The following is a 25712-nucleotide window of genomic DNA, read 5'->3' as shown; positions in this document are numbered from 1 at the left end:
TGCATATACGTATTATTTATTTTAATGCTTATATTCTGCCATTGTTTGATTATTGTTGCAATATATGGGGAAGTTGCTATGAAAGTGGAATAAATAAACTTAATAAGTTATTAAAGAAATCTGCTAGGGTTATAGTAGAAGCTGACATAATGACATCATCCAGTTTGTTGTTTAATAGTTTAAACTGGTTAAATGTGGAAAAACGCATTCAATATCAAAAGGCAATACTTGTATTTAAATCATTAAATGATATGGTTCCTAACTATTTACAAGAAAACTTTCATTTTATTGGTAATCAGAATTATAATTTACGTTCGGCTGATGAAAAACTATTAAATCTTCCGAAACCATAAACAAACTTTTTAAAGAAAACATTTTCATATTCAGATTCTCAAATATGGAACAGTTTACCAAATGAAATAAAAATGAGTAATACACTTGTATCTTTTAAAACAAAATGTTACAAATTTTTCATCAATTGTGCAAATTAATATGCTTTTTCATTATTATCTAGATACAATTGTATATTGTGTATAATATATCATTATAATATTGTATGTACTTATAGATATGTTATTATTATTTTGAGGACTCTCAGGAAGATTAGTTTTAACTAATGGGATTATCCTCTTGAAATAAAGATTATTTATTTATTTATTTATTTGTCATCATCATCATCATCATCATGATCGTCGTCGTCGTCGTCATCATTATCATCATCGTCATGATCATTATTGTCATCGTCGTCGTCGTAGAACGCAGTTCCAAACAAAATGATAGGTATTAAACAGATGATAGTGCAATTGCAGATGAATTGGTTGATATTTATTTGCTTAACATTCAGTGACAAGTATTTCATGCATATTCAGGACTAAACTCTATGTTGAACAGACGGTAAAAGCGAAATGGTGACAAATTCATTCTTTAGAATTTATTTCCAAGTTAAACTAAATTTCATATTCAAAATCGTTTTAGGAATTATATGTATTTCTACAAAACAAAAACGAGATTATCATGAAAATAAATATTTAACCTAATGAATAGGTCAAAAGCCAAGGAAAATGAACCCGGCCTCAGAAACTTTGAAAGCAAACTGGAAATAAATGAAAATGAAAAAAGATAATAATTTTCACAAACAACTTTTAACTTTCAATCTAATGAAATTTATATTATACGTCTCAGCTACTGTTAATTCCACTCAACTTTACAATGCACCGAGCCAAAGTTTTCCCCTAAAAGAATTAATATGTTATAGAATAAAATTGACTATTTCTCAGGGTAGGTATATGACAAGTATTATAGATCAACTGATTGTCCTGCAGTGCTATACACAACTTTAGAATTCGGTTATAACAGAGTTTGTTTCAAAATTAATAACGGTCAGGACAGTTTTTATAAACAATTACTGATAAATTCTTTGCGGCGTTTTTATATGTAAACTTTTGATTATGAGAAAATATATAAAGAGTTGAGTTTGAAAACGTACTTATTAAAATTTTAACTAGGGCTCAGTAAAAAAAAATCCGATTTGGAGCATTTCCATTATTATATCTCTGATTTATATGGGGTTCATTTTGCATCACGAATATGCGCTTAACAAGGCCAACATGGAAAGTTCATCTACTTTTTTGGTATTTTGGGAGGCGACTGTCCTGGTGTGGAACATGCGCCCTACTTATATATATATATATATATACAAGTCTAAATTGAAAACAACGTTCAAACCTATGATTGCGTTGGATAAAAACCGCAATTTTTATACGTGTGCATGCAAAATAAATTTCTTGGTAGAGGGGTCTAAATACAGCACAAACAACATTTTCCAAAAGACCAAAAAAGTGAAAAAGTATATTTTAACATAACGCATTTGACTAACAGGTCGAACAACAAATGTTCTTAAACCCTGCTGACTGGCATTGGCTATTGCCAAATAAACGGATCACTAGATGTAACAAATGGATCTTTATAATAATTCAATACTAAACAGAAAACAATAAACTTGCGGAAAAGATGGTATACCGCAAACAAAAGGTGCAAAAATGTTTAGTACACCATATCCAGATTTCGACAATTAATGTCTCTTCAGTGATGTTAGGAATCGAAACGGTATTTGGAAGGCCATATATATATATGAGAAAAAAATCCCTTAGTGTTACGTGTTGTTTCTCGAGTGTTTTGAAGTTTTTTGGAAGTCCTTACTGTGTTGTGCTTTGTCTATTTGATGGACAGCACTTTAAATATTACCGGATTTCGGTGACTTTCTTGTAAATATATCTGTAGCTAATTTAGTTGTGGGGCAGTAAGAAGTCTAAGTAACTCGTAACATTTCTTATTAGATAGTCAAAGTCAAATCAGTAAATCGTAGATCAAGTAAACTATTAAAACAAGTCTGAATTATTATCCCAAACAAAGTAAATAAACATTTAGCAATTTGGGGGCGATGTCCTCACTATTAAGAAGATTCGCTTATGCAGATGTTTGAAATACAACTTGAACGAATGCGTGTTCCTGAATTTGGTTATTTCACAAACATATCGGTCAACGGGCGACAAATCAAATGTGACATATTTGGTTCGCTATAAACAGCTAGCAAAAAAAGGCGTATTTGTCAAACCCCAGAGATGTGATATTCACAGAGGAAAACAATAAATCATTTTACTCCATATTGACACTATTTTAATAGGTATTTTCTATATGAATTGTATTTTGAATAAAACAGCATATTCACCTGCGGAAAAAGTATATTCACCCCGCAAAACGTCATGAGCTTGTACGTGTATAATTTTTGTATAATCGTTTGATGTACAATTGGTTTTGGTAAATAATTGTCACACCTGAATTTGAAACTACCATGAGTATCAGGACGGGTACCACTAGTGGAGCAGGATACCCTCCCGGTGCACCTGAAATACCTCCTGTCTTTGGTGGTGTTGCTAAGTCTTTAGTTTTCTATATAGTGCTTTGTGGACTTGTTTGCCTTTTGTCGTCTATCGCTTGCTTTTGTCAGTTTCTCTCGACTCATGAGTTTAGAATATCTGCTATGTATCTTCTGCCTTTTTACAGAAAGAATAATAATAACTTATATCAGAGACATATGAAACCATATTTTATATATTCTGCTTTTAGTATCCGCGAAATTTACATAGACAAGAAAAAATAACGAGTTGGACCAAATTTCGAAAATGAGGTCAATGTTACATGTCCCACCCACTTATTACTTGTAGTAGCTGATCTAAGAATGAAAATTTAAAACAAATATTTGAGATTCATTCAACCATGGACATGAGACCAAAGCTCAGTTTTCAGATTGTTATAGTGTTTGAACCATGCATTAGGGGGTAAAATCAACTGACATATAGAAACGCACAACGATAAGACACCAATTGTGGACCATCTATCTACCTCTTCTAACGTTTGTAGTAAATATATTTACAAGGGTTTAATGTATGGCAAGCCATTTTTATATTTATTCCATTTTTAAGATTACTTATAAAGTTTAAAATATATCTTTTTAACTAAATAAGATATCTTATTAAGTAATTGAGATGTCTTATAAATTAGATAAGATATGTATATAAAGATATTTAATCTCAACTACTTAATAAGATATCTTATTTAGTTAAAAAGATATCTTGGTTATTTTAAAAGATATCTTATAAACTTGATAAGATATCTATAATAAACTAAATACGATATATTTTTAACTAAATCTTATAACCTCAATAAGATATCTCATATTCAAAATAAGATAAATTATTAAGAATAGAAGATATCTTGTATTCTTCGTAAGATATCTTATTTATGTGAAGTTAATAAGATATCTTATAATACTTTATTAGATATCTTATTAAGAATTTTAAAGATATCTTAATTATTTGATGTTATAAAGATATCTTATATAATTTATTAGATATCTTATTTACTTTAAGATATCTTGAAAGTGAACAAATATAAAAAAAAAAAAAGCTTGCCACATAACCACCGGAGCGATGATTAAAAATGTCTTAACTGAAAGACATTGAAAGAATGGTCAGTGAGTTTTTTGATTTACAGCTGTCATTTTAGCAATAAAATAAAACCCTACGAAAATTGTTATCAAGCCTCGTGTCAGCTTTATACAAATGTATAGGAGAAAGTTACATGTTTAATTCTATTGAAAATGGATGTTATACATCCCGTCATTGTGTTGTTTGTATTATTTTTCATTTTTACTTGTGTGCTTTGTCCGTGTGACTTTTTATGTTTCTTTGATACATATGACGTGTCTCTGTACTTTAAACATCCCGCCATTGTGTTATTGTTCTATTATAATTTTTGCATACTTTGAACGACAAAATTATTTTATATCTCTACCTGTGTGACGTTTACATTCTGACGTCAAACACGCGATTTTACGCCAGAGTTAATGTTAAAATTATGATTCGGTCCCAGTACTTAAAATTCCTCGATCCTTTATGGGTTGCTTTGGCATACATAAATAACATACAAAAATAAGTAAGCAATGAACGAGGTTGTTAAATGTGATATATGCTTTTTTGTGCTTCTTTGTTAAATATTTGTTTGTTTTTGTTGTGATTAAGATTGTGACACGGTGTTGACTGCTGTACCCCTCTTTGACATTTTTACCTATTATGTCTGTTTGTTTTATTCACGCATCGTTGTCAGTATGATGGAAGTTGATGCGACTGTCATACCCGTGAGAGGTTTAGCGCTATAAATTTCTTTTTGTATTGTGACATTAACATATCATTGCGTTCTAATTTTTTTGATTATCTAAAAGACTATTTACCATTTTTTCAACATCTTGATGCATTTAATAAACTAAAACACATTCTAAACCCCATCCATGAACTTGTTTGTCATATTGGAGTCTTTATTAAGCAGTCTTTAGAACTGAGGGGGTCAGACCCATGTCAGACAAGCTTATGATTGTGTTTTTTACATAAATTTATAATTGAACTCTTAAAATATGTTCTATTATATTGTATTGTATTACATTGTATTGTATTGTATTTAAAATGTATAATTGTTTGTTTGTATTGCTTGACCCTTATGGGTGTAATTTTGCAATAAAGATTATTATAAAACCAGGTTCAATCCACCATTTTCTACATAAGAAAATGCCTGTACCAAGTCAGGAATATGACAGTTGTTGTCCATTCGTTTGATGTGTTTGTGCTTTTGATTTTGCCATTTGATTAGGGACTTTCCGTTTTGAATTTTCCTCGGAGTTCAGTATTTTTGTGATTTAACTTTTTATATATATATACCCATTGAATGTGTAGCAGGACAATACTCCGCGAATGCATGGTATGGAAGATAGTATAAATTAGGGGTCATAATACAAATGTTTCATATACGAATAAAAGGATGTGTTGTATATCCCTCAACCAGGCATCGACATAACGTCACACGCAATGAGTTTTAATACGCTTAATTTTCCCGCCTGTCTCAATATTGAATATTTCTAAGGACAATGAACTCTCAAACTGAGGTCAACGCAATGGACAAATGGAATCCATCAAGTGCAAATAGTCATGTACACGTAATTAATTATAATATTTTTAACCTTTCTTGTAAAATTTCTGAGCAACACCCTTGATAAAAAAACCAAAACAAATGAGCACTGTAAATAGAATGACGAAAAGACCACCTGTCAGATAACAAATAATGACCTAACAACTGTTGTTACATCGTAACTGAGGATGATAATGAATGACTGTTTACGTCCAGCAGCAAATTAAATGCATAATCAGGACAAGAACATGTAAATGATTTATAAATGTTAACCGGCCTGCTTTGTACTAGACCGACACGCCGCTGAGTCGGATTTTTAACGTGCCTGTTCACAAGGTAGCAGTCCGATGGAAGACATGTCACCCTACCCGGACACATTATTTTGCCACCGAACCGACCAGTCTTTGCTCTTTTTCCTTAATGTCGCGTGTTTAGCGGAGAAGCAGCAAATACCAATTTTAGTCCCTGGTTTGACCCGGCCGGGATTCGAATCCATGACCTCACGCACTCGGGGCGAACATGCTACCACGAGACCACCAAGGCGGTCATCGTCACTGAGGAACAGACCTCATCTGAAAACCTTACCTAACTGACCACTGTAGCGTGAAATTGAGGTCAAAGCCATATACGAATCTTCGTAAACAGAACACATAACACATATTGTTGACCTACAATGTATATTTACGTAGGAACACTTCTCATCCTGGTAACTTAACCAGACAACTGGAAAGTGAAATTGAGGTTGAGGGCCCATGCATATGTCAGATGGACATCACATGCAGTCATCACAACCTTTACACAAACCTAACATTGTTGACCTGCTATGTATAGTAACAAAGTTTCGTCATGAACCCTCCATACCTTGCATTGATGTAAATTGCTAATTCTTATAATAACACAAGAAAATGGATCCAGGTTTCAACTTCTATTTTCAGTGCAGGCAAGAGAAAACCCCAGATATGTTATTTAGAAGTCAAAATTTTGTCTTCAATAATAGATTAGTGTTCATACTATGTCATGTTCTAAAATGTCTAGTCTTTAAAAATACTACACTCATAAGTACCTTATTTTTGAACCTTGTGTAAAATAAATCTGACTGGATTAAGTTACAATGAACTGCAAATGATTATGTTAACAAGAATGATTCAAGATATGACAAATGACCAGAAGAAATTTTTTTCACATCTATAATGGGAGATTCTTTGATAATTTACAATTCTTTTGACTATTCATACTAATTTTCCTGATGAATTAAAAAAAAATTAGGTAAAGCTTCTTTGCCAGATGCATAAAAATAATGTTTTTAACTTTTGAAGGTAAAATATCCTCTATATTTTCTCATTCTCCATTTTGAAAGAATAATCAAAGTTTATGGGAAGGTTGAGTATCTCACTTTCAATTTCTTTTTCATAGCAATTCCCTTTGTTCATGAATTAAATACTTCCGAGTTTTGAGCTGATGCAAATTTAAACTGAACTGACATACCCTGCATTTTTTCAGATCATATCTCTTTTTGTAGCAAACATAGTAATCTCAGTCTATTACTTAAACGATCACTTTGCACTCCACATTTAAGTCTACCCCTCTCCATAAATTCAGTAGGCTTACACAATTCTCGGCAGGAATGAATTCTTTCCCTCTAATATAATCTTCACTCTGTGACTGAGGGGATACTAAATTTTAACTTATTCATAATCAGCATCTTGTATTTCATTTCAGTATTGTATTAGAATTAAGCATTTTATAGTGCAAAAAAAATGTTCTGATATTGATGATGGGTCTATTTTACTTAAAAAATAAATAAACTATTCAATTTTCATGTTTTATTTTGCATAGATAATTTTTGACATCATATTTTACAATTTTTACACAATAAAAAATCACAGTCCAGCTGGTTTACATACAAAATTGGCACTTTAAAAAATATTTACAAATAAATATGACTAAGAGAAATATTCTCCAGTCAGGATTTTCAAAATGAATTATCTCCCTTCTCACACTCAATATTGGATACATTGCTAAAACAAGGTTTGCTCAAGTTAATCGTGCATATCAACAACAAAAAAACAACAAAAAACAAATAAGAGATTCAAACAACAGAGTACCCTGTTAAATGCTCAAATGTAAACATCTCTAACATATAGTATGTACATCGTCATCTATCAAGTGCTGGTTAAAAAACACGAGTTATGAAGACAGCAATTTTGATTGCCTTTCTGTCAAAATTTTTTACATCAAAATTGTGAAGAATATCAAGCAAGTAACAAAATTATTACCTTTGTATGTAAAAATGTGCAATGGAAAAAAATGACAAATAACTAACTTGAAAAAATTCTCTTTTGTTCAAAAAAAAAAACAACAAGCAACTGTTTATATTCTGTTAATAAGTCTAACATTTCATGTTGATAGCACCATTGTAACTAGTATTGCACTTCTAAACATATGACAATAATCTCAAAAGGTTGACTATATACAAATTATGATAATGAACATATGAACACTTTCTTTTACATAGATAACATCAATTTGGTTCTAGCAATGCACCAGTTCTAATCCGAATCTCTCTTAGCAACTCTCACACTGAAAGACAATGGTGTCATTTTGTTCTCTCCATACATTCAATAAATTAACCAGTAAAAAACAATAATATTTCGACCAAACAAAGTCAATTGAATCAAAAATAGACATGACTTATTTCAAACAAACGACAAAGCTGCCAAAGTCAGACACAAAACTGCCTGAATCATTATGGCTCTTAAAATCATAGCAGTCATAATTTGGTTATGTTCTAAATATGGAATTCTAATATGAAGAAAGTTGACAAGATATTAGTAGAAGCAATCAAATATGTATGGTCTACAATGATGATTACTGAAAGCAGATCAACTGCCTCAGTCAAAGCTCTTTATATGAAGTCAAATACAGAGAATTATGATCTTTTTTTTTTGTGCGTCTTGTGAAGAGGTTATGATACTTTGTATAGGTTATGATACTTTGTATAATATTACTTCCAAGGGGGTAAATATGTGTGGGTAAGAGGTAAAGGTCATTTTGATGTTTTCAAAAACCTTCATATTAAACTCACATCAGAAGTTGCCTTGTTTTGATCATATGAATATTTAAATGAAAGGATTTCCATTTTATTTTTAACAAATAAAATACAGGCAAAATAAAATAATTTGAAGTTGTTAAAAAAAAATTTAATGTTAGATCAGAGCTATTTTTCATTAAAATTATGAGGATAAAGTCATTTCATGGAATATTAATATTAAATTTGGTGTGAAAGAAAACTCCCCCCCTATTATATAATATATTTTATGTAAGACCATGTAAACATTTCCCCCTATATTTCATCAAATATAAAGGACTATGAAAGTAAGGATATGAAATTCAAGGCCCTTTCACAAAATGGAAAACCTTTCACAACTGACTCCGAAAAATGATATTTATATTCAAAATAGCTTTAAACTATGATTAAAAAGTTTGTTTTTCAAACATATTGAACTAATAAAGCATTTAACATTCCTATAAAATGACATATGAAATGGTGATACCTGATTTTAAGAGCAGGTTAGCTCTTTTTTTTATTATTTTAAATGAATATTAAAATCATGACAGCTCTAAAAAAAAAATGAAGATTTTTCCTTTATCTCAAATTTTTAAGTGATGCATACTTTTTTAATTCAATTCAGATAATGGAGCAGCATTTAACTTACAAAAATTTAATAGACCACAACTTCCAAAGAGAAAAAAGAAACGAAAAACTTCAAAAGTGTCTTCAGTAATTAAAAGTTTATAGGTCACCTAGTCCTTGAAAACACTCGATGTCTATGACTTAAGATGAATCCTGCTAAACTTTCAATTATTAAAGTCTTGCATGTTTACAAGACTTGTCTGTTGTTCCAAATACATAAGCTTATTTACAAAAAAATATAACTGAGAGTACAAATTTGCAGTCCCAGACGAAACAAAATATGCTTACGAAAAAAGAAACAACATCAAAACTATTCTTAAAAATAACAACCATAGGTCTTAATACAAGTAACAGATATAGCACTAATTTTAAAAGATGCCCTCAAGAAATTTGAGTCCAATGTCCACAAAACAAGAAGAATCTTGATTCTTGATTTCAAATAAATCTGCCATTCTATCTCTCCTTGTTCACACCTGCCATACTTTCTCTCCTTCCTCTTCAGAAGAATCATCTTTATTCTGAAAATCACAAAAAGAAGAAATATTCAACATAAGGGTAGAAAATGATTCATTAAATAAACAACCTATATGAACATCAAACATTACAAAATTTGCAGTAATTCAAACTCTACAGAAACTGAAGCCCTTGTGTGTTTACCATTTCTACGGAATTGTGGAGTCTACTTTAAACATCAGCTGATTCACACTTCATTTACCATGAATTTTCTAGACAATATTGATATTTGAACTTTTGTTCATAATCTTAATATTGTGTATAAAGGTTTACTAAAATGACTTCCATTTTCATCACATCAAGTTAGATCATAACCTGATTTTGCATCAGAAGTTGGAAGCTTTATTTGATTTCAATTTTGGCTCTTAAAAAACATTTTCATTAACTTCGAAGAACTGGCCCCGATTTAAGAATACACAAAAATTCAGCATATCAGTATTCTTAATTGATCCCCTAATTTTTGTATAAAGCATGTAAAAAGAATTAGTGAACATATTTTTTGTGGCAAATTAAAATTTTGCAATTGAACATTGATTTTTTTTTTGTATTTTAACTGACACACACACATATATATAGGTTTCACAGTCTGAAAATGCTCATTACCTCTAAGTGGATACTATCAAACTTGTCTTTCAAATCATCATCTAGAGACATTGCTCTCCCTGTTTCTAATGCACTTGTACTACCTGAAATCAGTGGAAAATTCCATTACTTATCTATTATACACCTGCTTAGGGGAGAATAATATTTTAAAATAAATATATCTGACACCTGTAATTTCTCACGAAAGAAAAAAAATGAGAATATTTCCTTTAGGCCACACATGATAAATTACAACTCCTTTTGACTTCAATTACAAGCCAGGAAATTTTATATACTCATAAAAATGAAAAATGGCTTCTTGTCCTATACAATTAAATATTCATTTAATTTTTTTACCATCAATTTGGACAAATATGCAAGAATGTGATAATGATATACATGTATTATAGAAAGGTATAAATTATACATCATTTTACTTCCTTCATATCCATCAAATTGTACAAACATTTCTCATTATTAATCTAAAATCATTTACACATTCACAAAATGTAAAACAAAATCATTGTTACTCATCTTTCAAAAAATATAAAAAAAAAAATTTTAAAGAAAGGAAATGTCATTCTTCAGACAGCAAATATTAATTTTTGTTTTATACAAGTTACTTCTGGGTCAATGCCAAATGACTGTTGAAATAATGATTCAATGACCCATCTTGGTAATATGGATCCCTGGCAACTAACCACATATGTAAAGTTGGTAATTTTACATCCCAAAAGGTACATTACAATAAGGGTCTTCTTCTACTATGCATTTAAACTGATATCTACATGTATGTATTCTGACAGATAAAAAATCAAACAAATTCAGTACTTTCAATTTCACGAAGGCAAACTGTCAGTAGATTTTCTGAGATGGAACTTTCAAAGATTAACCAGATATGTGTCATAGATTTGAAATAATTACCTGTTTTAACATGTCTTATTGTTGCATATATACTGGAAGGCATATCAAACTGGCGACTGAGTGAACTTGTCATGGAAGGACGAGGAGAATGCTGTGGAGAGCAAGATAAAGTATGCACACTACTACTTCTCATCATTGGGGATCGCTGAAATACACGAATCATGGCATCTTTCTCAGCAAGCTGTGTCTGAAGTGCTTTCACCCTATAAATTAAACATAAAAATGCTATATATTATTTTAAAATAATTACAGTAAATTTAATGCAAAATGATTGTGTAAATACAACATGGAAAATATAAAACTACAAGCATATTAGTTAACTTTAAAAAAAAGTATCTTTCGAGACTTTTTCTTGAGAGCTGTTTCTGAAATATTTTTAAGGGGATTATGAATGGCTCTAGCTTCTGCCCTAACCACTAACACACTTTTAACAGTTAACTCAATTGGAAATATCTGAATTGCCCTGTAAGGGCTATTCCATTAAAATGTATGTGGGAGGGTAGGAAGGGACTTTCAAAATATCCCTACAACCAAGAAACATTTTCTAGATAATTTTGCATAATGGTAATAGACGCATACTGAAAAAAGACCCATGACCAACATTCAATAATTTAACTTCTCTTCCTACCCTCCCACATATATTTTAATGGAATAGCCCTAACCCACATAATTATTTTAATCAGTGTCTTGAAGACCCCAAACTTATTCTGGATCAGTCCTGGTTTTAAAATATATACTACAACAATGAACAGTAATTCAACTAGTTAAAATGATATATATTTTGTATAGAAAGAAAGAATTCCTGCTTATCATATCTCGTACAATATCGGACATGTAATTTGATACATTAAAAGATGTTTAAATCTTGATGCGAAATCATTACCACTATTTTTTTTCACAATCAGCAAATGTTTTATGACAACTTACTTTGCTTCTAGATCTTGCATCTGCTGTTTGTTGTAAACTATTTCTTCCATTTGACGAAGTTTCTCTCGTTTCTCATTCTCTAACTCCATTGTGTTTATAGAGTCACTGTAAAAAGAATAAAAAAATATGACTTTTTCTGCCAATCTTATCAACTTATGTTACATTTTTAAAATGTTTAAATTCTAGAAATATTCATAATTTATTCATTTATAAAAACTATAGATGCAGTTGAAAATCAGGTTGTACAATTTTCTGATATACTGCATCAGTTAAAAAAAAATTGAATTACAGTGAGGATTGTACTGCTTTTGTTCAATATTCGTTTTGCCATTTCAGCATAATACCAGCATTTTAGTGCATTAATACTTCATCTTCAATAATAATTTCATCATGTTTATTTTAATACATAAGAAATGTCTTGCTTTGGACCATAAACCTCAATTGACATGTATTTTATACACCTACATATCTGTACCATCTAGTGAACAATAGAAAATACCAACAACTGTCAGAAATTCCTTCACCTTGACCTCAACTAACGCCATTTTTATAATTCCATATAAACATGAATGATTATTACTCTGATACACATTCCTCAATGACATGTGACATTCATTACACTGAGGGCTAAATGTAACACTTCCAACTGTCGAACGCCCACAGGCACGACATTCATTGAATACGAGGGATTTTCCCCAAAACATACCTAGAACTGCTGTACATGTTTTGTAGTGAAAATTGTCGCAAGGCATTTTCTTCTAAATATTTTTGCTCCCACTGAAAAGAAAAGAAACATAATTTAAAAAAAATATTCAGAAATGCATATGTAATATTGCAATAAATTATAAATTGCCTGAGGGTACTAGAAAACACAACTCTGACAATTAATCAAATATTCCAACATGCAAACTTACTTACTTACTGATGTATTCAATTTATTATATAGCAACTCATCTTCTAAATACACAAGATATTTTTAATTAAACTTGTGTTTTAAGAAAGTGACAATTACTGTTTCCAAGGATATCTTTCAGAAGGTTTATTTAATTTCATTTAACTTTGGGCTGCATAGATATTGATTGTAGGAAGGGGAACAATAAGGAGCTTGAAATAAACAAGTTAAACTGTGAGCTTCAGCTTACTGATAATACCCCGCTTTAAGAAATCGGTTACCAGGAAGTTGATGAGCGCTGAATCTGAAAAAGCATCTCATGGTAAAACATGTTCACAAGATGTCTGATTAAAAATTTCAGGAAGCTCTGATTTATAGACTACTAATTCCAGAGAAAAATTTGATGGGATTTCATTGGATGAATTGGACAGACAGAGGTAAAACAGTATACCCCCCCCCCCCCCCTCCCCCTCCTTCTTCAGAGTGGTGGTATAATAATTTGGTTGCATCTTGCAAAAGAAATGGTTGATGAAAATTTTAATTTGTGTTAGTTGTGTTTTAGAAAAGTCAACAATCCCTCAAACTCCTTTTCAGCAAGGCATTAAATTAAGGAATGGTGCTACATATTCATAGGGTTTGAAACTACTTAATTATGTTGTTTATTTATATCCTTGTGATAAAGTAAACAAATAAGAAATGGATTTTAGTTAACCATGTTATTTGTGGTTTATTGCCACAAAAATTTAAAACAAATAATAGCTAGTGCAATACCAGTGCAAATGAACCCAGAGTAAGCCTTCAATACCAAAAGGTATATTGTTATCTTTAATAATCATCATGTACTGTTTAACATCAAATCATTTATGATGAAATTCTATTTACAATGAATAACTGCTGAATAGAAAAGAACTATTACCTTTATAACTTCTGTTTTGAGTTCTAATATCTTTGCATCTTTTTCATTCAGTAATCTTTGTAAAGAAGATAGATTTGTGGTATCTAAAGTTTCTTCTGACTTCTTTTCTATTGTTTTGGGATCTTTACCCTGCAATAAAAGGAAATAATACATTAAAAACCCAATTTACATAGGCTCATCATTCAGCCTTCTTTTACATTAGTGCACCAGGACCATATTCAATTAGGGTCATACTGTGACAATGTTACCAAATATGCCCTGAAGACTCCTTTCAATGCATATCACAAGATTCTCACATTTAACAACATAATGTAGTTCACATGTAACTTAGAATATAGGGTACTTCAGAAAAATGACAAAGCAATTTTTCATTTCAAAATTTCTAACAATGACAATTTCTTTAAATAAATTTCTTTTGTTGATCGAACTTGTTTTAGTCTGAACTAATGACACATGGGAATATGACATTATAATGGTCGAAGACTCTCTTTTTAAAATATAGTTGATAATTTTAGAAAACATGGAACAATTGTTGGTATATAGCTTTCATTACCTTTATTTGTTGTTTCAGCGTTTCATTTTCTTTTTCTAATCGTGTTCGAAGTTGTTTTTCCATTTGTTCTCTTTTGGAACAAGCTGCTTGTAATGAGGAAAATGCCTTTTGTAAATTTTCTAATCTCTCCATCTGTACTTGTTTTTTACAGCACTACAACATACAGAGACCATTACTTTTATTTCAAACATAAAATAAACACAAAATTAAATTGATTCAAATTTTTAACAAGTTATTGAATATTCCCCCTAGTTTTAGTCCTACTAACAAACTTTAATGTATAAGCATAAGTTCTTCTATAATTGTTGTGTGGTTAAGTAATATAAAAATGCACAAGAAATAACTACAGACCACATGTCTACTTAAATAATACAGTATAAAAAAGTGTTTTTTTCTGTTTAATATTAATATTTTATTTTTGTACAACTGAAATCCTTCCCTTTACTGAAACTTCCTTCATTTTTTATGTGACTTAATCATACATAAGAAAACATACTTTTTATAAAGATGTTGTTTTATCAACAAACATTGTTTTGTTTTTGTTTGCTATTAGTTTGTTTACCTCTTTTTCCAAATGAACAACATTTGCTTGAGCATTAGTTAAGGCATCATCTAAAATGCCATTTTTGTCTTTCCATTCATCAACTTCTCCTTTCAGAGCTACAATTTCCAGTTCATAGTTCTTTTGTGTTGTCTGTACTTCCTTTTCTAATAAAAGAAAGAGACATAACATATGTCAAAAACTTGTTCACAATGTACGTATTCATGTATTTGCACAATATGTACTGTGTGTACAACACCACTCAATGAAAAATAAAAAAATAAAATAGAAGCACAGTGGCATATGAATGGTGAAAGGAAAATTGATTAGAAGAAATAAAAAAAAACAAATAAGTTTACTATTCAATTCTCCCTTTGGTATTGAGGATCTAAATACATATAAATAACAATAAGCAAGATGCAAATAAACCTTTTATTACAGTAAATATAAGTTGAAACATAGAGACCCTCATTGCATCTTGCACAAAAACTGTATATTTCAAAAAAGATAAACTGCAATATCATCAACCAAACTCTCAATATAGATCATTAAATTTTGGCATGCTGCCATTACAATAATGAGCATGTGAAACTTAATCACTTTTATGAATGATCATGAATGTAGGCACTTGAAAAATATTTCTGCTGAGGGCACGTTACATCCTGTCTGGCAGAGATAAATTTCTACCTGTAGGAAAAATATGTCAACATTTAAATCAGATATGGCTGGGTAACATCTACCAAATACACATGCAACTTCTCTTCCAAAATCTACATCTCTTTTCACTCTGAAAAAAACTTTTCACCTTCTAATGAGATTTAAATTAAAGACATCTATCGTGTTAATCATTCAAACACTTTACAGCTACGTACCTGACTTCCCATCAAATGTTGTGTCTGATGATGTAACTTTTTCTGAAGAATAAAAAATAAAATTTATGTGAAAAAGCTATTTTGTTTCTCAAATTTCCATCATAAAATATATTGTTCCGTTTGATTTTCTTCAGCTTTCTTTTGATTTATGTCCATTTCAATCTGACAGATCTTTTTAGAACTAATTTTTGTCTTTACCTTTCTCTATAATTTGCCTAAAGAATTAAAAATATAAACAACTTTATTTTTGATAGAAAGTTGAATTTTTTTATGGCAAATTATCTCAATGTAAGTGTTTTTATAGCTTGTACATAAATTAAAGAACATGTACATTTCATATACATACCTTGTAACTGCTTATTGGATGCGTACAATTTCTTAATTTCTTCTTCATATCGTTTCTTCCTCATATTTTCTAATTTTTCCCTTTTTCTTGATGATTGGACTAAGGATTCATAATCTTCATGAACTTTCTTAATTTCCAATTCAAACTGCAAGTAAAGGAACAAAAAAAATTTAAATCTAAATGGATGTAGCAAATTTTTATTGTTGAAAACTTAACATGTGGTTTAACTTTACCTAGCTATATCTACTTTACCTTCCCATGAAATAAATGAAAATTAGTACCCTACAAATAAGACTTGCACTGTAAGAGTTATTTCCCTTTCATACTGATTTTTTTTATTATTTTGAACTCTTTTGCATTACTTTGAAATACATATATTTGTGTACAAACATGAATAAATCGTAATTTTAAGACAAAAAAATTGATCTTTATCATTTATTTCAAATTATACTGGTTAAATTCATTTCATATAACCTCAAAATTGAAGGTGTATTCTAAAAAAAATCAAGAGAGGTACTGGAAATCCTTAATATTCAAGGTTGGAGGACCACAATTAAATAGCCTGCGGTGATCAAAGCACTGATGACTTCTTTAACTAAAACACAGATTTTTTTTTTAAAATACATATTTTAAAAGTTTATCATAAATAAAATATAAACTATAAATAGATGTATGTTACACTGATAAATTTAAAAGTCACTCATAATAACATTGTCCTAGGACAATTTTTTTTAAAATATACATACCTTTTGTAATATGGCAACTTTTCTATGGTAACTGATAATGTCCTCTCGAAGTTTCTTATTTTCATCTGTTAACATATTTAACATTTTTGTGGTACTTGCTGTTAAGACGCTACAATCTTCCATTTCTGGTAGTAGGACATTTTGTACTGGTAGCCTGAAATTACATTTTTAATAAATATAAGATTTTAGTTATCAAAAATTGTACATATAGTTGGACAGATACATTGTAATCCCGATCTCTTGCTGCATTAACTTTTCTTTATAAAGGCACACAGTGCTATATTTAATGAATTACTTGCTTTGTGTATATTTAGATGTGTAAAATCATTAGCTTTATTAATCTGTTAGCTTTTAAATCCTCGTCATTTCATTAGTAAAGCTGAACATATTATCAAAATTAGATAGTTTTATATTTTGTTTAATACACAGGACATAATGATGTTCAGTTCAGTTCAATAATCACGTTTAAACTCAGCATGGTCAAAAATTTGAAGTCTCCACACTGACATGAAAAAATCCTTACTGAAATGTTAGAAGCTTCAATGTACAATATGCCACAGATGTAGTTTACCAATATAAGAAGTCATATTTTACATAATTCATACAATTTTCTTATATTAAAAGAAAACTAAAATCTGTTTCTTTAATGAAGCACAATTTTAAGCGTTCATTTAATTGAAAAATCGAAATATATTCCGAAAGTGAATTGGATGAACAAAATTGTACCTTGATCCAAAGTCGTTGTGTCCACGTTCAACACTTAAATGTCCACTTCCATGGTGACTTTGTTTATTATGAGCTTCCATGTATCGAGACAGATCTGGCTGCGATCGACATGTTGTCATATCTGTTCTTTCTACAGTTTCATATGACCTTCGGAGTTCATTAGCTTTTGTACCAGGGTACTCCGGAGGAGGAGGTAAATTTACAAAGTAACTCGACTGAAGTTGATTAGGAGAATGTTCTATATTCCAGCTAGGACTAGAATAAATAGGAGCATTCGAAAAAGTCGTCACATTTTCACTACTAACTGACGAATGTTTGATTCCTGTACAAATTCCACTATATGTACTTGGATTTGTTTGCCATTGTGAAACCGAACATGACGGACAGTTTAGATATCCGTTAGGATCTGTTGGGTACGGAATACAGTGTTGTGGATGTCCTGACATATTATAATATGGCTGATTTGTAGTCGGAATAAAGTCCATTGCAGTCTTTGGCATCCCAAGTCTTTCTAATATACTATAACCCATCTCACTAAATTCAGGCTGATGATAAGTTTGTTGTGTAGGAGTTTGTGTTTCCTCCCCTTGTGGTTCTTGTCTCTGTGTTGTTGATAAATTTTCCATAGAAGACACAGATACATCTGTACTAGTTTCACTTCCTGAAAAACTTTGTCTCAAACCTGAAATACACAATATTTGCACTGCTGTTATAATATTCCTTAAGTAAAACGTTAAAACTTGCGTTAAGATATAGTAAGACCACCTCTATATGAATTACATAATTAAATTAAGAATGCTAAAAACATGTAGTTATATATTCCTCGAAAGATAGACAACAAAAAACAAAGAGAAAGATAATAATCTTAAAAAACTTCGCTCATCTTACTAAATTTGAGAAATTTCATACATCAGTAATTTAACTAACATTCATAATGATCTATTTTAAGATTACATATATGCACTAAATATACTGATTAATATTTGTGTCAAGGTGAATCACACATGCCTGTAACATGTCTGCAGATCTAAAATTCAAGTCGAAAAAATTACTAACTTCCATCTACACATAATTATATTAATTTTTATCTTATTAAAATTACACACCTGCTTGTTGGTTATACATTTGTTTAGAATGTCCTGGGTAAGGAGGAGGGTCCCTGTATTGTGTCTGTTGCTGCATGGTTCTCGGTTCTTGTTCTGTGTAAATATAATCTCCTCTCAACATATCTCCTTTGGCTAATTCTACAAACAAACAGTATGAACATGTGTGTATTTAAAAACCATGTCATGTGATTAACAAAACATAACAATTTAAATCTTTTTGTGATTATATTTTGTCAATTGAAGTGTGAAATTCTATCATAATTAGTAACATAGTAATTGGCTAGGTCATAAATCTGTAATGAATTTCATAAGTGATTGAATTTTTGGCTGTGTTTCAATCTCTAATAAATATGTATGAATCATACAAGAAAATATTTATTGCTTGGAATGTTTAGATTATATAAGTCTGTTGTGTCTGTTATCCTAATGAACATCAACCCATCTCAGCATATTTCTGGTTTCATGAAGAAAAATGATCATGATGCCTTCATGAAAACCATTTATTAATTTAATGAGTTTCAAATGCACTTTTTTTGTCATTAAAAATATAACTTTATCTCAATTCATGAAGAACAGGAAATATTACAAAAATCAAATGTCAAAAGTTACAGCAAAAACAGGAAAACACATTTTCTTAACTACTTATAAAACTACATTTATTTGTACATCTTATACATGTACATACATGTACTATACATTTATATTCATAGAACTGTTTTCTGGGTTTAAACCTAACAGTTCTCAAATGTTTGTAATATGTATTCCTGTCATGTCTTCCACAAACATAGAGAGAGGCTACAAAGTTTCAACAAAAATTTACAATTATTTCCCCTGGTCATTATTGAAACAAGGTCAATCACTCAAAGCCATTATTTCTCTTTGAAAATAATTTCTTCTATCAGACTCTGTGGAATTATAACTTATAAAGAACTTAAATTTTTAGCTGTTTGATCTGAAAATAACCCATACTCCTTAAACATCATGAATGTACATGTTCATTTACAGTATAAACAAATTATCAATCAAAAATTGAATATAAACAGTTTAATCTGACCAGGAATAACCATCAATTTGTTCTGTCAAATAATTTTGCTATTGTAAATTGGTTTGATTCTGCCTCAAGTTCTTAATTGTAATGCTACAAGGAATCTACACTGTAGAAATACATTTGTAACTATTGGATTTAAAACTTGCAATATATCATATGGTGGTTTTAGCCAAAGTTTTAGATGTTTTGTAGTACATGGCAGTTTACACTGATAACACTGAAAAATTCTGTTCATTCCACCATCACTATATGACCTGTCGTTACTTATCATTTCGTCACTTCTATGGAATCATGTCCCCCCTTTCAAACATCCTGGATCTGCCCCTGCATATGATTATTTCAAATTTTAATCTACATATATTCGTTGGAAATTGCCTTTAACAGGAGACAGCATGATTCAAAATTTATAAAAAATTATTTGACTTGATCAGCGATTTATTTTTTTAATTAAGTTCATGATTGACACTTAAAAAGATACATGTAGATATTTTAGTTTAATTTCTTGTTTAAAATAAATTTCTGTAAGACTGAAAGTGCATTCTGTATTATGTTGTCCCTAGAAAATAATTCATGGTAAGATACATGTATAACATATTGTCTAATAGACTTTTAAAATAGTAAATTTAGATTTGCTTCATTACGAATAACTCTGACAGGAAAGTGGCTGAAACAGGTTTATATTTTGCATCTACTGTACAATGTACATATGTAATTCACATCTTATTTCAGGGTTTTCCTCAAAATTTCTAGATAATATATGCCATCAACCTTTGGAGATGTACAAATGTATGTACGAAAAAAAAAAAAGATGAGCTAGGACAAACATACCAATGAAACAAATATTCAAGAGATCAATATCTCTTTCTTGAATGCATTTAAAAAGAAGTCATCATGACTTTACCCTGATAAATATGCATGTACATAGTATTTTGCTTAAATTCCAACGTTCTTGATTTAATTAATACATGTAGGCACACATCTAGACTTGAACTGGATAATTATTTATTCATTTATTTACTGAAGAAAAAATGCACATTTATACCCCAAGGGTTTGAAGGCATATGAACAACACAAAAATGTATACACAATGGATAAAATTATATTACAGTAAACAGAAGATGTTTTATTTCCATTAAATGGGCTCACAAAGAGCATATTACACTATGACATTATTTAAACTACAACATAAAACAATAATGAAGTATACATAAAAAAAAAAAAAGAAAAGAACACTTTCCCTTATTTTACTTAGGGATAGCAGAAACATATAATTGTATTATCTCTGGGGAAAGCCACTAATTTAGGGAACTACAAAATTTCGTGTATGTACACATTTCTACAATATTAAAATAAACCATTCGTGTGATTGCGATAAATAAATAAAATCAAAGGAAATTAAAGTGTTGGAACAATCATTGTCTTGTCCCATGTGACCTATCCGACATCCAAAAACACGTTTACCGTTACATTCCTTAAATTATATAGCAGGTGCCCGCGAGTCTATCGGGACATCCCAGGAATTCACGATCATTTTCAGATTTGACAAAGAATTGCACTGACAATCTTAGTCAATATCTAATTCAATACTTACAGTTGTGATATAAATTCATAATTAAACCGATAATTTAAACGCAAATCGTACAAAATAGTAAAGAATGTAGAAGTACTAGAACGTAAACATACCTTCGGACATCTTTTTGTCAGACGTAACACGGAATCATGGGAAATGTGTGTAAGTCACTGAAGCATTTAATTTATTCCAATATGGGATGCCTTGCATTCCACTGATAACGTGCCTTAGAGATAAAATTATTGAAGTAGGACAAAATATTTCTACAATTTTGTTTTATTCCATATTAGGTTACGACCTGATTGTAAACTTAGGAAGTAAATGACAAATGTCAATCATTGGAATGGCAAAATGCGTGATTGTCAATTTGAGAACCGTTATCTAATAAAATTATTAAAATTATAAAATAATCACTTTATCCACTTGGCCCATGAAAGATTTATAAAAAAATATGTAATACTTATTATTAATTATAAACTTGTTTGAGTAAGTAAGACAATTCTGGAAAGAGCAGATTCCAATCCGTACAGATCACGGTGTAAAATTCCCGCTCTGGTAAAGTGATTTTTCTTCTCACTAAAGACGAGACAAATAAAATTTTAAAACTAATTAGAATGTCCATTTTGATTAACTGAACTGAACTATTACATATATAAATACACAAAAATAAAACGATTGATAGCTATATTTAGAATGATCAATCAAAGTTGCATGTAATAATTTGTCCAATCCGAAACCAAAAAATTTCTAGTTTGGATTTTGATCAGATGATCTTAGTTTTAATAGACACAAACATTGTAAAACCGGCAGTTTAAAAGTCCGAACGAATTATTTTCTAACGTTTGGGTCCCTTTTTTATTTATTATTAATTGTGCATATTTTTTTACCAATTTTATTCTTACCGAAAAGGAGACACCCTTCGTTTCTGGAACCCGTCAGTCTTGGACTTTTTAACACGTGATTTTTTTTTATATATATTAACAACAATTTATCCTGTCCAATGAGTCGATAAATTCTATTATTTTACAATATTTTTATATATCTAATACAATAAGGTTTTAAAATTATTTCGGAATATAAGATGCAGACTTTGTTTGAATATATTTGAAAACTTTATACAAACACGTTGTCACACAAACCACAATATTTCTTGTAACATGCATAAGGCAACATTAATTTTGATTTGTCATTAGTAAACATTTAATAACAAATTTATAAGGTTTTACAAATTTATAGTTTCCCTTTTCTGGTCACATCATTTCATTTTGTTTAATTAAACAATTATTTGTGTTAAAATAACTACGGAACCCGTTCTATGTCGATCCCTTAACCTCCTCATCGATCACAACATACTTTGTAATATGGATAAGTATTAAGAATGTATTACTCCAAGCCTTTTCTAACAGCTTTGCAACTGTACCCCTAAAGAAACGAATTTCGATAAGCAAGTTCTGTATTAAAAAAAAACAGTCCTTTATTCATAAAAATAAATCTACTGAATCAATTTCTAGCTGTTTCGTCTTTTTGTTTAGCAGAATAAAGAAATATCTTCAAGCACATTTTTGAAACACATTTTTCCAATTTCTTTTCAAAGGGTACCATTTCAATATGTCCGTTCTGCAAGCGTATATATATGAGAAAAAATGTCGTTTCAAATTTATAGGTATTTTACTAGAAATAAAGGAAAATCACACCTGGTTTAGTTAAGCAAAATTTGTCACTTCAAATTATAAATCAAAAGAAAATCAAATGTTCTTCACTTTTTTTCAATTAGGAAAAGGGATAAGGGGAGTTTTGATCAGTACGTCCGCTTCATTCCCTGAATCCACCCCTTAAAATTCTAACAAAGATGATGCAGTTTACTGCAGTCTGACTTTGATATGGTAGTGCCATCAAGCAACTTATTTGGTGAAGCTAAAGAAAGGTCCAAAATGAAAACTGAAATTGACTCTTTCGAGTATTCTAATGTTGTGGGTATTTTTTTTTAATATTGCAAATCGAATAAACTTTATCAATAGTTATACAATATCGAATGCAATTAATGAGAAAAATAATTATCAAAACAAAACAAAAAACGGAATTGATATTAATAGAATAGTAGTAACATAGATAAACAAATGTAATTAATTACAACATGTACAATACACATAATTATTCAAAATAAAAACAAAATGTAATTAGATAAATTAGAAATCCCTACCTTTACGGATTTGAAAGTTAACATACGTCGGGGTATTATCTTGTCTCTCAAATGCCATCATACTTAAATCAATCCCCTTTTCCTTTTCTATTTCCCGACACACTTCTATACTCAAGAATTTTAAGTAGTATATCCTTTAAAAGTTAATTATGAAATGGACATCTTCCTGTATATGATATACTTGTAACCTCCTCAAAGATAATATCGAAATTCAGTATTAAAATTCCTTAGTTACGTTCAGCACTTACGCAAAGAGCAGTTTTCATTAAATATGAGATTTTTTTTCTGTACGTATAGTCTGAATGATTGTTATAAATAACTCATAGCATATTTTGCATTCCAACGACTTGCGCTATGATAATGAATACACAACTACATCAACACTGATAATCAGACTTTTATTTGTTTATTCTTCATATAAATTTCTTCTGAAGAAAATTCTGAAGAAAATGGTATCAATATTTATTTATTCAAGCCCATGAAGACATTGAAATAAAATATTTTAAACACGCAAAAGCATTGTAAGATATTACACAATTTTTCTTCTATCCAACAAAGCTATTAAGCTATACCTTACCCCTTATCAATAATAGTAAGTTTTTATTACCTGGTCAAAACCCTTATTTGTCGTAACACTAAATAAAATGTCTGTGGAATTTGGTTGTTTTCACATACAATAAAAGGATAGTATGGATGAATTCACATACTATTTTGAAGGTTAAAACTATAAATCAAATCAGGTCCTTTGGCAATTTTACAACAATACAACCACTACTTGAATAAGTTTAGGAATGTGGCTAGATGCCTTTCCAGTTCAATATTTAATATTTCTTTTCATAAGTATGTATTTATTGTGCATTATGTACCGACATGTCCTTTTAATGTTCAATTTAAGGCTTGGCACTTGCTCAAAAACTCGAATTTTTTTATTATTACATTTAATAAGTTTTATGGAATGTAAATACGAAACCTTTCAAGAATTTAAATTATCTGAAAAGCTTTGATTTAATATAAGAGATAATATATTTCGGTAATGTTTGATAGTACATTGACATTCATGCATTGAGTATTTAGTGGCCATAAATTAAAACTGTTTTTGAAGTTGAAGAGCGAATAGTTATGAGATAGAGAATAACACATACACATCAATAAATAAAAATTAAAAAAAAACAAGCAAAAGTATATATACGGAACTTATTATAATAAAAAAAACAAGCAAAAGTATATTGTATTCGGAACTTATTATAACAAGAGGGAAACATTAACCGTGAAAACGCATATAATCAGTTATAAAAAGAAAGATATAAATCTGGTATAATTAAAACTGTTACCAATTTTCCTTTATAGATACAAAGATTTGGTTAGGAAGTATGACTGAACTGTAGAATTATTACTAAAAACGGGACATCTTATCCTGTTTTTTTACGGTGATGTTGTTTATAGAGCCCGTAATTTTAGATATGATCCACGTAAACTCATGGATCCTTTGAATTAACCTATTTCTAAAGGTAATCAATTTAACACAGTAGTAAAATCTTTAAATATTGTTTTTTTTATCGGTACTGACATTGATTTTGTTTTTGAAAAATTAAAACATAATTAAATATACAGTTTAAAGTTATGAGAACCCATGATCCTACTTACTGTCGATACTGTTTACTTATGTTTTGGCATTGCACAAGGTCATATGTTTCTCAGACTGTTTACGACGACTTAACAGTAAATCCGTTGGATATGCACTGATTGATATTCGTGTTGCTCAATCTTAAGTTGTCTGTCAGGTTTTTTTTTTACCATTGTTAGTCTTCTGTAGTTTTCTTAAAGCCATGGTGTTGTCTTTTTTCCTTCGATTTATGATTTTTGATTACCCCTTGGTATCTTCTACCCTTTTAACGTCTATTAAAGTCTCGCCAATAATTGGTTAACTCTTTGCTTACAGTTTCATCAAGCACACACATGTTTTTTCTTGGAAAACAGTTTTTAAAAAAATACATTTATAGGCTGTGTTCCCGGACTGGAGCTGTATTTCAAGACCTCAA

At 30.0% G+C, this 25712-nt stretch overlaps 1 protein-coding gene across 4 annotated transcripts; it reads right to left on the bottom strand.

Annotated features, from left to right (window-relative positions):
* Positions 1–7325: 7325 nt before the first annotated feature.
* LOC127738931 (angiomotin-like) lies at positions 7326–24321 on the bottom strand. Of its 4 annotated transcripts, none has more exons than XM_052250423.1 (14): positions 24281–24321; positions 18856–18993; positions 17750–18431; positions 17024–17177; positions 16278–16422; positions 15932–15973; positions 15081–15226; positions 14519–14671; positions 13966–14094; positions 12864–12934; positions 12158–12262; positions 11231–11433; positions 10328–10410; positions 7326–9729 (listed from the first exon to the last, which is right to left on the bottom strand). In XM_052250423.1, exons 2-14 carry the CDS (start codon positions 18974–18976, stop codon positions 9679–9681), a joined length of 2085 nt encoding a protein of 694 aa, XP_052106383.1. In that variant the 5' UTR covers positions 18977–18993; positions 24281–24321; the 3' UTR covers positions 7326–9678. The 4 variants fall into 4 exon arrangements, with proteins under 4 accessions (XP_052106383.1, XP_052106381.1, XP_052106382.1 ...); XM_052250421.1 differs by lacking the exon at positions 24281–24321 and adding an exon at positions 23674–24235; XM_052250422.1 differs by lacking the exon at positions 24281–24321 and adding an exon at positions 21587–21643.
* Positions 24322–25712: the final 1391 nt, after the last annotated feature.

Source organism: Mytilus californianus, unplaced genomic scaffold (assembly GCF_021869535.1).
Source record: "Mytilus californianus isolate M0D057914Y unplaced genomic scaffold, xbMytCali1.0.p SCAF_4, whole genome shotgun sequence".
Taxonomy (NCBI): Eukaryota; Metazoa; Mollusca; class Bivalvia; order Mytilida; family Mytilidae; genus Mytilus; species Mytilus californianus.
The sequence above is the reverse complement of the archived record's forward strand: the minus strand, read 5'-3'. Positions and strand labels throughout refer to the sequence as shown.

Coding starts and splice junctions, on each gene's coding strand:
- LOC127738931 (XM_052250421.1), bottom strand. CDS start 23,734: ATGATGGCATTTGAGAGACAAGATAATACCCCGACGTATGTTAACTTT. Junction 14,095..14,518: donor CGCTGAAACAACAAATAAAG/GTAATGAAAGCT, acceptor CTTTTATTGCAG/GGTAAAGATCCCAAAACAAT. Junction 11,434..12,157: donor ATGCAAGATCTAGAAGCAAA/GTAAGTTGTCAT, acceptor TTTAATTTATAG/GGTGAAAGCACTTCAGACAC.